The sequence below is a fragment of the Gopherus flavomarginatus genome, chromosome 1 (genome assembly GCF_025201925.1).
Source record: "Gopherus flavomarginatus isolate rGopFla2 chromosome 1, rGopFla2.mat.asm, whole genome shotgun sequence".
Lineage (NCBI taxonomy): Eukaryota > Metazoa > Chordata > Testudines > Testudinidae > Gopherus > Gopherus flavomarginatus.
Window position 1 is genome coordinate 365,825,914 of NC_066617.1, and position 13,272 is coordinate 365,839,185.

The 13,272-nt window shown below is 58.9% G+C and overlaps 1 protein-coding gene across 1 annotated transcript in view; it reads right to left on the reverse strand.

Annotated features, from left to right (window-relative positions):
• Positions 1 to 1,462: 1,462 nt before the first annotated feature.
• INPPL1 (inositol polyphosphate phosphatase like 1) overlaps positions 1,463 to 13,272 on the reverse strand; it is a 67,827-nt gene continuing 56,017 nt past the window's right edge. The window contains exons 23-28 of the mRNA XM_050948402.1: positions 10,817 to 10,972; positions 9,376 to 9,460; positions 8,502 to 8,651; positions 7,405 to 8,164; positions 6,717 to 6,850; positions 1,463 to 5,055 (exon numbers count right to left, since the gene is read on the reverse strand). Of these exons, the coding sequence (XP_050804359.1) occupies positions 4,962 to 5,055; positions 6,717 to 6,850; positions 7,405 to 8,164; positions 8,502 to 8,651; positions 9,376 to 9,460; positions 10,817 to 10,972 (1,379 nt within the window). The 3' untranslated portion in view covers positions 1,463 to 4,961. The remainder of the gene's footprint in view (positions 5,056 to 6,716; positions 6,851 to 7,404; positions 8,165 to 8,501; positions 8,652 to 9,375; positions 9,461 to 10,816; positions 10,973 to 13,272) is intronic.

Consider the following 13,272-nt stretch of genomic DNA (forward strand, 5'->3'; position numbering starts at 1 on the left):
AGCGCACAGCAACACGGCTTGCCAGTCTGGAGCAGGAAATGAAGGCGCATAGCGTATCTGCTTGAGACTGCAGGGGGAACTAAGGGAGGCGGGATCAATGTTACTGAGACGGAATTGGAGCAGGACGTGAGAACTATCACGTTGTGGGAGCTTTAATGAGCAGAAACAGTGAGGCCTTTGGTTTTACCCACCACCTGCACGCTGGCACTCCCTTCCTACACAGCACGATGGACGGAATTAGGTTAGTACAGAGTCAAAGGGAAGTGCACCACCTATTGACTCACCAGCATGACTTCTGCTGCAGCTGGGTGGGTGTTGCATGGGTCTCCCATCCCAGTAGTGACCCAGCCTGAGACCGAGGGAGGGAGAAAACACAGCAGTTTCTAAGCAAACAAGCCCTTTTATTACTTCAGAATGTGATACTCCTGGACATAAAAAGTGAACATCTCGCAAAGTCTTCAGATCCTAACACTTAAAATTCTCGTCTCCTGCCTCCCCCAAGAAATAATATTAAGCATAAGAGAGTTTCAAATAACAATTAAATTAAACATTAAAAAAATAGCTCGTGATTTCAACCACAACAAAAAACACAACACGACGGTAGTTTAGTAGGATTAAAGTCACACCAAATGCCTCGCTAACTAACAAAGAGACAAGGTGGGGTGCAGAGAGCCTGCCAGGCCTCCCGGGGACCAGCTCCTTCCCGTGCCTGATAGCTAAACCGCACTGGAAACCAAACACGTCCTTCATTTCTCTGTGAGAGCCACTTCATCACCATTGGAGATTCTCCTTGGGATGGGCAAAGGCTCCAGTGACCTAGCGGAGTCCTCCAAGGGTTGGATATGTCTCCTGGGGCATGCATGCTCACCTCTGGCTCTGGAAAAGCAGATGAGCACCACTGCCTCCATGGGGAAACTGAGGCACAGAGCGGTGAAATGAGCAGGCGAAAGGGCCAGGCAAGCAAGTCAGCATCAGTGCTGGGAACAGAAGCCAGGGCTCCTGACTCCTACTCCCATGTCCGCAAACCAGTAGCTCAGAACAGCCTCTGAACAAGGTTCCAGTCCATCCTAGCCCAGAGACAGCTGTGCTAACACAGGGACAGTAGCCAGCCATGTTTCACTGACACCGACAGGCGGGTCCTCATTGGAACCAAATCACAGTGATGATCCCTTTGGTCGGAAAGGGAAATCGGTGAGCAGGGACCTGCCCTCAGCACCAACCTAAGGGGCTGTCCCCCTTGGCAGCTGGTGTCTTGAAATGAGAACTGCTTAAAACTGAAACTGTGAACAAACTCAGACACCTGAGTTCTGGCCGTGCTCTGGCCTTTCGCCCGTCCTTAAGGCTTGATCTCTCCCTGTGCCACTCAGCGCATCCCCTGGGATCTTCCTGATGGCTAACAGGGAAAGGGGCCTAGAGAAAGTCAAGGAGGCAGCCCATGGCTTTCTCCCCCGAGATCGCCAGCAAGGGGCTGAAAGGCACTCACCCTGCCTGGAAAGCTGGCCGCAACCTCATCCAGCAACAGCTCCCAGCCACCACCACTGCCTCAGGCCAGATTCAAACTCGCCACAAAGCAGGGGGGCTTTGTATGGCCCCCCACACCACAGGCCTTACACTGCGGGATTGACCCCATGCGCAGCTGGCTCCAGAGGAGTCAGAGGAGACGGCTGTTAACACCACACGCTTGCTCAATGCCTTTGGGTCCCCGTCGGGTGGCTGGTCCAGATTAGCAGCCTGCCATTGCCACAAGCTAATGGAGACGGGGTTGGTGCCAGTGGGCGAGGGTGGGGCTGACGGGGTATGGGGTCTTGCCTCACGTGGCCCACGCTGGGGAGGGTTGAGTCACCCAAGCCTAGTGAAGAGTGGGGGTGAGTGCCCCATTGCCTGTGTTCCCGCTTGGAACGTGTCAGCCAAGCAGCCACCCATGTGCTGCCAGCATCCAGCAACCAGGCTGATGTGCCTGGCCGTGGTGGCCGGGGAGGGGGTGAACTATGTTCCTCTTCAGGCTCTCGCTGGCAAAGAGCTCAGGGTAGGGCCTGCCCCGTCTCCATCCACCCCAGGGCCTTGCAGATCAACCTCTTCAGTGCCACAAGGGGCTGCCCAAGAGCCCGAGTCAGTTACAAAGTGGCAGGTGGAGAATAGCTGGGAGGAGGCTGCGAAGAAATGGGGTTATGCCCCAGCAGCTAGAGCCTATGTAGGCAGCGATGGGGGCGATCTCAGCTGTCCACACATGGCAGTGGAATGACCCACCCCGGCTCTCTGATTTAACAGGTGCCTATAAACGCTCTGGCACCTGTGGGGTGCCGGAGCTCCACTCCCTGAAGGAAACTGGCACAGCTGAGTTTGGCAAAGGAGCTGCTTATGGTACTGGGAGAGCTATGATGTCCTTTGCAGTTACAATCTCGAGGCATTAGTGAAATAGCCTCAGTTTCCCTCTCCCCCAGCACACAGAGGAGCGGTTGGACGGGGCCTTGGGCATCTTGGCTTCTGAAGTGGGAAAAGAACCCAGGTGTCCGGAGCCCCAGTCCCTGGCATTAGAACTTTGGCCCTGCCTGGCTTGAAGGGAGGCAGCTGGGGTCCTAGACTCACTTTGGATTCGCTCAGCAGCAGGCGAGGACGCTACAGACACCGGCCAGAGCTGCCCCGTTTGTGATTTCGAATCAATTCCGTTAAAATGGAGCAAACCCCAGTGCGTGTGCTCTTAAGCCAATTGCAGCCCAGTATCTATCCATTTATCTTAATTCAGCAAGGACTCAAAGCTAACGTACATGGATATAAACCGAGTTTAATTTGGATAAAGGACTCTGACACTATCTTTTGCTCTGGTTCAACTAAACCGGTTTGATATAACACTTTCAGTCAAGCGGGTGCAACTCTGCTGTAGCCTGTCTCAGCTGCCACGTCCTCCCGCTCTCTGCTGGCAGCTCAGACTGGTGGGTAAAGACTTGATGCCAGTGGAAGGACTTGCTCTCCAGCCAGCAGCACATGGGGCAGGGCTGTGGCCCTCGCAGGCACCTGAGCTTGCTGCCCCAACATCTAACTAACTCATGTGGTGCAGGCAGGCACAGAGAACACGAACTCGGGGCTTGTCTTTGCTGCAGCGGGAACTCACGTTGTAACTCGGGTGTTGCCCCTAGCTTGAGTCCTGCCTCCACACCAAACCCCACATGTAGGCTGGCCCGCCGGGGGTACAAGCTACAGCTCGAGCGAGCTGAACGCAGCAGCTGCTCCCCTGACCCCTCTGCAGTGTGGATGCAGGCGAGCACCACTCTCCAGAGCTGGCAGTCCTCCGACAATTCCCCTTGTGGGCCCAGAAAGGACAGGCGGGTTCTCCCACGCTTCCCTGGGAAACGCCCCCTCACTCACTGCAGCGCTAAAGCCCACGGGTGTGCCCCTAGACGTTGCCGACCCGAGGGGGGGAATAAAGCGACGGGTACAAACGCTGCCCCTTGCTCTCGTGGACGGCGGGCACAGATGAAGGCAGGACCCTTGGGTCCCCACGCCCGGTGAGGAGCAGCTAGAAGACAGGGCAGCAGGAGGCAGTGCATGGAGCCTGGCTAGACGCCTGATGGGCAGGGCTGAGCTGGCAGGAAGGATGCCAGGGAAGATTGGCCAGCGGGTGGCGCACTAGCCTGGGTTTAATTCCTGGGTTGGGGGCAACCTGGGTTTAATTCCTGCTCCGCCACAGACTTCCTTTGACCCTGGGTGTTGCCCTGTCTACACTAGGAGTGCTTTAGCGGGATCCTAAGGCGTAACTACGCTACAGCCGGGGAGGAGAGGAGATAATGGCGGCCAGAGGAGGACAGAGGACACAGGAGTGAGTGGAGGGACCATTGCCCCCGCCATGGGCTCCCACAGTCAAGCAGAAGGGCTGAGATAGTCTTTACTCCCCCACTGAGCCTAGACCCTGCTGCCCACTCCAATTCTTCACTGGGTCAGAGGCGCTGGGGGGAGAGACCGTTCCTGACACAGACAGCCCTCCCTGGCTAACCACATGGTTGGGACGTATCCCAGGATGCTGAGGCGCCTGGCGGGAGACAGGGGGAAGTTGTTTTGTCATGACTCCCATGGGGAAAGATCCAGTGCACTGGCACGGAATTCCTCCTCAGCTCCGGGCCAAGCCTCCCAGGTTAATTCCAGCCTTTGACTCCCAGTCAGAGCCTGTCCCCGATTCCCCACCCTCCGGGCGGATGCAGGCTCATGTCCCCACTTAGGCAGCTCGCGTACCCCCCTCAATAGAGCGCTCCAGCCCCTTGCTCAGCCTGGTTGCTCTCTGGTGCCCGGAGCACTGTAACCCAGTGGCACCTGTGCCCGGGGAAGAGGGAGAGGCCCTGCCCGCCGCTGCCCACAGCGCTGCGAGCCCGCGGGATGCAGGGGGGCAGGAAAGGGCCTGGCTTGGCTGAAGGGGAAACTCTTTACAAAGGAGGAGGAGAGGCCTAAACTGGAGCAAGCCCAGGCTGCCTGGCAATGAAACAAGACAAACTTTCTTCCCCTGGTTCAATAAATACGCAATAACTTAGGCAGCAGAGCGCCCTCCTCCCAGGCCTAGGTCACTTCCAGCCCCCAGCTGTGGGACTGCTCAGCCCACGTGCAGCTCTCTGCCCCCTCCCACCCGTCGCCCCCTTGCTCTGGGTTGGCTCAGGCCTGATTCCTCCAGGAAGCCATGGGAGGCGAGGACAGGTAGGATCTGGGTTGCCGTGGGGTGGCTCCTCCCTACTCCACACCCACAGCCCCATCTCTGGGGTGCCCCCCTGCAGATGCAGCACTAAACCAGTGTCCCATGGGGATGCAGCTCGTGGCTGCCTCGAGTCCCCTCCCTCCCCGCCAGGGGGAGGGGGGTGCAGGCACAGTGAAAGCCCCCGAGATCCCGACGTAGGAGGGGGCAGGAGGGGGACGGGGGATGCGAACAGGAGCGAGCACGGACCGGCACGCCCAGGCCCTGGTGTGGGAGACACAGATTCCTGCTACTTCCTGAGCTTCAGCAGGTTCTCCAGCAGGAGGCGCTTGTGGTTGGGATCCAGCACCCCGGCCTCCTCCAGGTCCTCGTCCGTGATGTCACTGGAAGCGGGGGAGAGGACAGGAGTCAGCAGCCAGCCCCAGTGCGGCACCAGAAATCAGGTGACTAAATAGCCCCCCTCTGATGGAGAAGCACAGACATCGATTAACCCTCGCGGCACCCCCACCCCGACAGCCACAGGCAGGGGATATTATTTACCCACATGAGTCACTGGCAGAGCCCCAAATAGAACCCAGGCGTCCTGGCTCACGGTCCCCTGCTGTAACCACTAGGAAACACTTCTCTGACTTCTCACGTCACCAAGGAGACCCAGGCATCAGTGAGATCCCCCCAGAGCATGCTTCTGAGGTGCCTGGAGAAAGCAGGGTTTGCCAACAGGGACCCCTGCCTGGGGTCAGTGACCCTTCCCTGCCAGGAAGGCTGGTGGCGCCTACCCGATGCCCTTCCCTGCCGAGACCTCCGCTGTGGGCAGACATGGCACCGTCACCCCACTACAGCAGGACAGCAGCGGGCGTCAGACGACCAGAGCTGTGCCCCAAAGCTGTGCCACGTGGCAGGTAACCAGGTGTCTGGACAAGAGGCACCTTGCACTACACGCCTGCACTCGAGGACCAAGCCCCTATAGAGGACCATATAGACTGCTGCTCCTCTCAGCTGATCCCACGCTGGGAGAAGGTTCCCGGTTCTGCAAGTCAGTGGCGCCCCCTAGTGGCAAAAAGGCCAAACTTCCACCCTGTGCTCCCAAACCCGTCAGCATGCTGGGATGGAGAGCGAAGGCCCCGGAGAGCCAGGGTGTTGGCATGCCAGGTCCATGGAACAGGACGTGCCCCCAACAGCTGGCATTTGCTAAGATCCCGGGCAACCAGGAGACGTCTCTACTCATCTGTTCTCCTCCTTGTACCCTCCCACCCCTCCCCCTCCCCATTCATCATGCTGCCCCTCACTGCCCCCGCCAACCGGGCAGATGTATCTTGTTCAATCCCCCCGCCCCAGCGCTGGTGTCGCTCTCCGTGGCAGACTGGGGCGATCTCACCAGCGAGGCTGTCCCCTCCCTTCCCCATGCCCTGTGTCACTGGTGGCTATCCCGTCACAGAGGCTGATTGCTCTCCCCAACGGGTGTCTCGCCCCCTCCTGCTCCTTATGTTCCCCGCTCCCATGGACTATCTCGAGGGCCCGACCAAATTCACAACTGTGAAAGACACATCACGGACCGCAAACTCAGACCTCCCCCATAAAATCAAGCTATTGGAGGGGAGGGAGAGGGGCAGGGCTCCCCGTGCACCGGGCTCCAGCTGCTAGTCCTGGGATGGGACACAGCCGCTCTCGAGGGGAGATCAGACCCACCTCCGGGTACCTTCCCCAACTGCAGGAAGCTCTGTGGCTGCACAGAATGAGGGTAGCAATCCTGCGACCCCCCTACAACAGCTTTGCAACCCCCCACAACCTCCTTTTGGGTCAGAACCCCCACGGTTACAACACCCTGAAATTTCAGATGTAAACCTCTGAAAATATGAAATTGACTCATTTTAAAACTCTCTGGCTGTGAAATGGACCCTGAGTTTGGTAGGACCCCAGCTGTCTCCATCCCCGCCCCCTAGGATGTGCCCATCTTCACTGCCATGCCCCCAGCTTGGGCTCACTGCTCCTGCCAAGCCAGCATCCCCCTGAGCAGGGTGGTGATGGTCAGGCCAGGCCCCCTCACCTGAGGAACTCCAGGTCGTCCCAGCCGTTGTGAATCAGCCCCTCCTCGTACCTCTCCAGCCCGAGGGCTAGGAGCCATTCGCCCACGCTGCACTCGCTCAGGCTGGAGCTGCTCCTCCCTCCCTGGCCCAGCGCCTACACAGAGCAGATTGGCACAGTGCATCAGGCACCACGGGCCTCCAGCTGCCCCACCCCAAACCCCCGGGACCCTCCTGTGCCAAGCAAGGGGGCTAGTGCAAGGCCTTACTGCCTGCTCTGTGCATGGGAAAATCCGACTAACCCAGGGCCTGGCTCTAGCACCTTCCGTCCCAGGACCCCAGGCACTTTGGACTGATGAATTCATGCCCCGAGGGGTTGGGCAGTATCCGCAGGCCCATTCTCCAGATGGGAAAACCGAGGCCCAGAGCAGGCCAGTGAGCTACCCGTGGCCATGCAGTGAGTCAGTGGCAGAGCTGGGAGGAGAACTCAATTCCCCTGACTCCTGGGGACAAGACCAGGTGGAAGCCAGGGGAAGGGGACGTCAATTCCAGGGCTGCTGAGACCCCTCAGCCTTCAGCCATTTAAACCTGGGGCCTCTTAGCCACAGCAGCTTGGCTGAGCTTGCCCCCATGTGCATCGCTGAGGGACCCCAGAGGGAGGGCGCTGGGACCCCTGATTTCATAGGGCCTGTGACAAGCTCCTGCAAGTACCTCTTCAGCCAGGTCCTCCTCGATGCTCTCCCGGATGGAACGGGGCGGGAAGGTGATGGGCCGGCTGTAGTCGGGGTGCATGCACCTGGGGGGCAGGTCCAGCCGCCCTTTGCTGAGCAGATGTGGGGCCGGCCGGCCCTGCTGCTCCCGCCCCAGGCCACTGCCCCCTTTGCTGCCTGGATAATCCACCTCGCTCAGGGTCTTGGCCATCTGCAGCACCGAGCAGGAGCGATCGTCCAGGAGGCCTCCCTGAGCCTGGGGGGCACTGGGGGGCTCCACCAGGAAGCCAGGTCCGGGGGGGAGGGGAGGCCTTGGGTGTAGCTTGGGTGGGGCCAGCTTGGACTCCAAGGGGTCGCTGAAGGCCACAGCAGCCCAGGGCTTGGCAGTGCCGGGCTCCTCCCTGCCAGCTGCCCCACCCAGGTCCTTGGCGCTGGCGTAGAGAGGGTTTTCAGACACCTCAAACTCCACGGCCTTGGGCAGGGGCGGGGGTGGGAAGTCGGGGGGCGGCAGGTTGAGGGTGCCTGTGTCCTCGTCGGAGGAGCTCTCCTCGCCCCGGCCTGGGAGCGGCTGGCGGCGCCGCTCCGGCTGCACAGGCACCGTGATCTGCACTTTGTTCTTGGGGGCCGGCCCCTTGGAGGGAGTGGGGGGATCCGCAGCCAGCAGCTGATGTGGGACCCCCTCCAGCACGTAGTAGGCTGGGTTATTGAAGCTGTTCTTCGTGGGGCCGCCGTCGGGCTCCGAGGCCGAGTCCTGCTTGGACCTGAGGGCACAGGACGAGAGAGTGAGGCCAAGGGGCAGGCAGGAGGAGAAGCTGGTCCATGCAGTCCGCAGGCTCTTTGGGGCAGGGACTGTCTCTCGCTATGGGGTATGCACAGGGCTCAGGCCCCCCTCTCAGCTGCTCCCCGGCTCTGGAGGACTCCTCTACCCCAGGCATCTCTCCCCGATGGGACGGTCCCTGGCAGCCCCGAGACGTCACCACCGAGGCACTTAGGCCCCCCCTCGGGGGGACGTCCTGCCAGCTCTCTGGTGAGAGGCTGCATTGTTCTAGCTCATGGTGGTACCAAGGGGACTGGGGGCCCAGCTTGTCCCAAACTGACCTGGTCTGAGAGGTCTCCTCCCTGGAGGTGCCGCGGAGCGGGCCCGGCAGCCGGCCAGCAGTCAGGGTGCTGGGCTTCTCTGGCTCGTCAAACAGCTTCCCGAGGGGGCAGGCTGCCGTCTCCCCCGGCAGGGGCTTCCGTCCGGCGGATCTAGCAGAGAGGGGGAGACTATTGGTCAGTGGAGGCAGGGCCCGTCCATACCCTCCCAGTGCTCCAAGACTGACCCCCACATTGTGGTGCTGCTTCATCCGTCGTGAGGCAGGGCTGAGCCTGAGGGGGGAACTGCGGGCCCCGGAGAGACACCTTCAGGGAGGAGAGGCCCAACCCACCTGGGTGCTGACGTCCAGGCCAGGGCTGCCTAGCACCAAGCCCGGTGAGGCGCAGGCCCAACTCCAGGGCTAGAAAGCTGCCACGCAGCCCATCCCCGCGGGCCCAGGCCAGCCTGTACCCTACGGTCTATTCGCCAGCGTTTCAGACATCACCGGGGATCAAACCCCCGCAGGACTTTCCCAGCTGTACACAGCCAGCACCGCACTACGGCAGCGGGCTGCACTGATACCCGCTGCCTTTCACCCCAAACCTTCCAGCCCCAGACAACCCTGTCTGCTCCTGGGAAGCTTCTTCAGCCAGGGGCCTGCCCCAAAAGCCATCCCCACCCCAGCAGGTGGACCCCGCACTGCTCGCTGATCTCCCCTGAGACCAGGCCAGTGCAGAGGGTCACTGACCGTCCCCGTGAGTGACAGGGCTGACCGGACAGACATGCCCCCTGGGTATCCCTCCCCCAGGAGGAGAGCACCCTCCCACCCCCCCGCCCACCTGGCTTCTTCCTGGAGCGGCATTGCCACAGCCCGAACCCACCCCAGCCCACCCTTACTTGGCGTGCTCCTGGCTGGCCCGGGAGACCAGCGGCAGCTTCCCCTTGGCAGCTCCTGTCTCGTCCTTGTCGATGCTGATCCACTCTGTGGGCGGGAGAGACGCACGCTCAGCGGCGGAGCAGGCCCCGCTTAGCTCATTTGGTGCCTCGCCTTTGGGCACCCGGGCCTGGCTGGCTCGATGCAGTCCCAGGCCATGAGGATCCCACCCCTCGGCCCTTGGAGGGCTTCTTCTACCCACCTGGCACCATCTCGCTGGCTCCCCAGCTCTGGGGGTGAGTGGGAAACTCAGCCCCCAGAGTCCTTGTCTCTCGGGCACCTCCAGCGGTGGTGAGATGGAGTCACCCCCAGCCACTCACTAGATCAGAGGTGGGCAAACTACCGCCCGCGGGACCCTCCTGCCCAGCCCCTGAGCTCCTGGCCCAGAAGGCTAGCCCCTCAGCCCCTCTCCCACAGCCTCAGCTCACCCCACCACCGGTGCAATGCTCTGGGCAGCAGGGCTGCGAGCTCTTGCCGGGCCTGACCCGGTCTCTGTGCTGCGTGGTGGCGTGGCTGGCTCCAGCCGGGCGGCACGGCTGCCTGTTCTGGTGGTCTGGGCAGCGTCGCCAGCCACCAGTGCTCCAGGCAGCGGGGACTGGATAGAGGGCAGGGGAGTTCGGGGTGGTGGTGTGGATACGGATCGGGGCGGTCAGAGGGTGGGAAACAGGGGGTTGAATGGGGGAAGGAGTCCGGGGGGGCAGTCCAGGGGGGTTGGATGGGCAGCAGGGGGCAGTCAAGGGACAGGGAGGGATGGATGGGGCAGGGGTCCTGGGGGGCAGTCAGGAGGGGGGGTTGGATGGGGCAGCAGGGGGCAGTCAAGGTCTGGGGGCGGTCAGAGGACAGGGAGGGATGGATGGGGCAGAGATCCTGGGGGGCAGTCAGGAGGGGCGGTTGGATGGGGCAGCGGGGGGCAGTCAGGGGCAGGGGTTACAGGGGCAGTCAGAGAGAAGGAGTGGTTGGATGGGGCAGGGGTCCTGGGGGGGCCAACAGGGGACAGGGAACTGGGGGGTTGGATGGGGGGTGGGGGGCCAGGCCATGCCTGACTCTTCGGGGAGGCACAGCCTCCCCTAATCGGCCCTCCATACAATTTCAGAAACTCAATGTGGCCCTCAAAGTTTGCCCACCCCTGCACTAGATGATACCACCTTCCCCATAGCTGCCGGCCTGGCTTGGATTCAAATCCTGAGCCACGCAATAGCAGCGGCCCGGCTCCAGCCTGCGTCTCTGCTTAACTGGGGACCAACATCCCAGCTTCTTCTCGGTAAATTCCCTCCCTGGCTGCTAGCTAATGGCTCCATCAGACCATGCAATCAGCTGCGGCAATCGGGTCGTGTAACCCCGTGGAGCCCTGGGTGCCTGGCAGGCAGCCCCTGAAAGGCGGAAAGCCTCCCCCCACCCACTCACCGTAGAGCCTCTCCCGCGTGCTCATCCGCTCGGCTGGAACCCGGACCTTCATGGAGCCCCGGATGTTGCCCGTCTCCTCCCCGCGGTGGGATAGGAAGGTGAGGAACTGCTGGGTGGTGCTGCCGATCATGGACTTCAGGGCAATCACGCATTCGCCTGGAGGATGGGCGGGAGATGGGCGTCGGCAGGACAGCCAGAAGGCAGGCACCAGTCAAGGTTAACCGGGGATGGGGGGAGGGAAGAGGTGCCCATGGCACCGCCCTGCCCTCCCTACCATCCCCAGCAATGTGACCCCAAAGGAGAGTGGTGGAGGGAGAGAGAAGACGCTGCAGAGACAGGGGTGGGATTCCCGCCTGCGAGAGTCGCTCTGCGACTGCACTCAGGAGCCGAGCCCCTGGAGCGAGAGGCAGGTGGGGTGAGCAGCTGGGGCTCTGGACTGGGATGCTAGAGACCTGGGTTCGATTCCAAGCTTGGGAACATGCTCCCTGGCTGACCCTGGGCAAGTCACTTTAGAGCTCAGCTGGGAAAGGAACAGAACAATGCTTCCCTAATGTCAAGGGGCCATGTGAGGCTACAGAGCAGGGTGGGGGACTCGGATAGTGCTGTGCAGAGAGGGGCCTAGACAGGAGGTGTTGCATTATATACCAAGAATATCTACACTTGTTCTGAGGCCCAGAAGGAGGTGGGAGACAGACCAGAAAGTCTCCAGGTAAAAATAAAAGGGGGGGAGAAATAGGGGTGACATCATGGTAGACCACCAAAGTAGGAGGTGTTTCTACTACAAATAACAGCTATCCAGAATGCAAGCCCTAGTAACAATGGGGGGACTTGAACTGTGCAGCCATCTGATGGAAAAGGCAACACGTAAACTTTGCAGCAAGTTCTCAGGCTGTAGCAGGAATGACTCGTCGTTTCAGAAAGAGGAGGATGTAACCAGTGGGGAAAAGCCATTTTAGACTTCATTCTGAAAGACATGGGCGTAGGGAGGAGGCTTTTAGGTTTATTAGGAACTGGAGGAGCCTTTTGGGAAAGGAGGAGCCTGTACAGAAAGGATGGACTCCACTAAACCAAAATGGAACCAGATTGCTGGGTGTGTAAACTTAAAAAGGTTGTAGAGGAGTTTTTAAGCTAAGGGCAGAGGGAAAGCCAACAGGTGCTGAGCACACGGTTCAGGACAGAGACATCCCTTAGGGGAGGATCTGTTAATGGGGATTTTCTATATCTTCATAAGGAGGAGAGTATCGAAGTTGATAAAGTACAGGTAGGAACTGAAGAGAAACCGTCAAACGAAAAAGAGTCCCAGTCAGTTACATCACATGAAGGCAGACAGCCAAACATTGAGAAATATTATCAGAGCTTGTCCACAAATGCAAGAAGTCTCAGTACTACAATGGGTGAACTCGAGAGGGTGATATTAAATGAGAATGTTGGTAAGAAAGTAAGAATGGCCCTACTGGGTCAGACCAAAGGTCTGTTATGGACCCTGTTATGGTCCTGGCCTTCACAACATCCTCTGGCAAGGAGTTCCACCGGCTGACTGTGCATTGTGTGAAAAAAATACTTCCTTTTGTTTGTTTTAAACCTGTTGCCTACTAATTTCATGTGGCGACCCCTAGTTCTTGCGTTATGAGAACTAGTAAACAACACTTTCTTATCTACTTTCTCTAAACCAATCATGATTGTACAGACCGCAATCATATCTCCCCTTAGCTGTCTCTTTTCCAAGCTGAAAAGTCCCAGTCTTATTAATTTCTCCTCATACGGCAGCCGTTCCATACCCCTCATCATTTTTGTTGCCCTTTTCTGAACCTTTTCCAATTCCAATTTGGATGTAACAGGGATCACAGAAACTTGGTGGAATGAGGATAATCAGTGGGACACGGCAATACCAGGGTACAGGAGATATCAGAACGATAGAGTAGCTCGTACTGGTTGGGGAGTAGTACTAATACAGTTGCTTTCTTTCCCATATTGCACCACTCCCCCAGCAGCCCTGTTCTTGCCAGATTCTGCGAGCAGGGCCTGACTCATACCAGGCCTCTGGTACAAGGGCTCATGTCTCAAGCTGAATTCCTACTACATTAGCTAATGTGACGCTGATTTTTGAAAAAGGCTCCAGAGGTGACCCTGGCAATTAGAGGCTTGTAAGTCTAACTTCAGTACAAGGCAAATTGGTTGAAATTATAGTAAATAACAGAATTATAAGATAGGTAGATGAACGTGATTTGTTGGGGAAGAGTCAACACAGCTTTTATAATGGGAAATCATGCCTCATCAATCTACCAGAATTCTTTGAGGGGGTCAACAAACATGGGGACAAGAGGATACAGTGTGCCTGGATTTTCAGAAAGCGTTTGACAAGGAAATGGCCTTAAGCAAAGAAGGGAGTCCTGGGATAAGAGAGAAGGTCCGCTCATGGATCATTAACTGGTTAAAAGATAGGAAACAAAAGATAG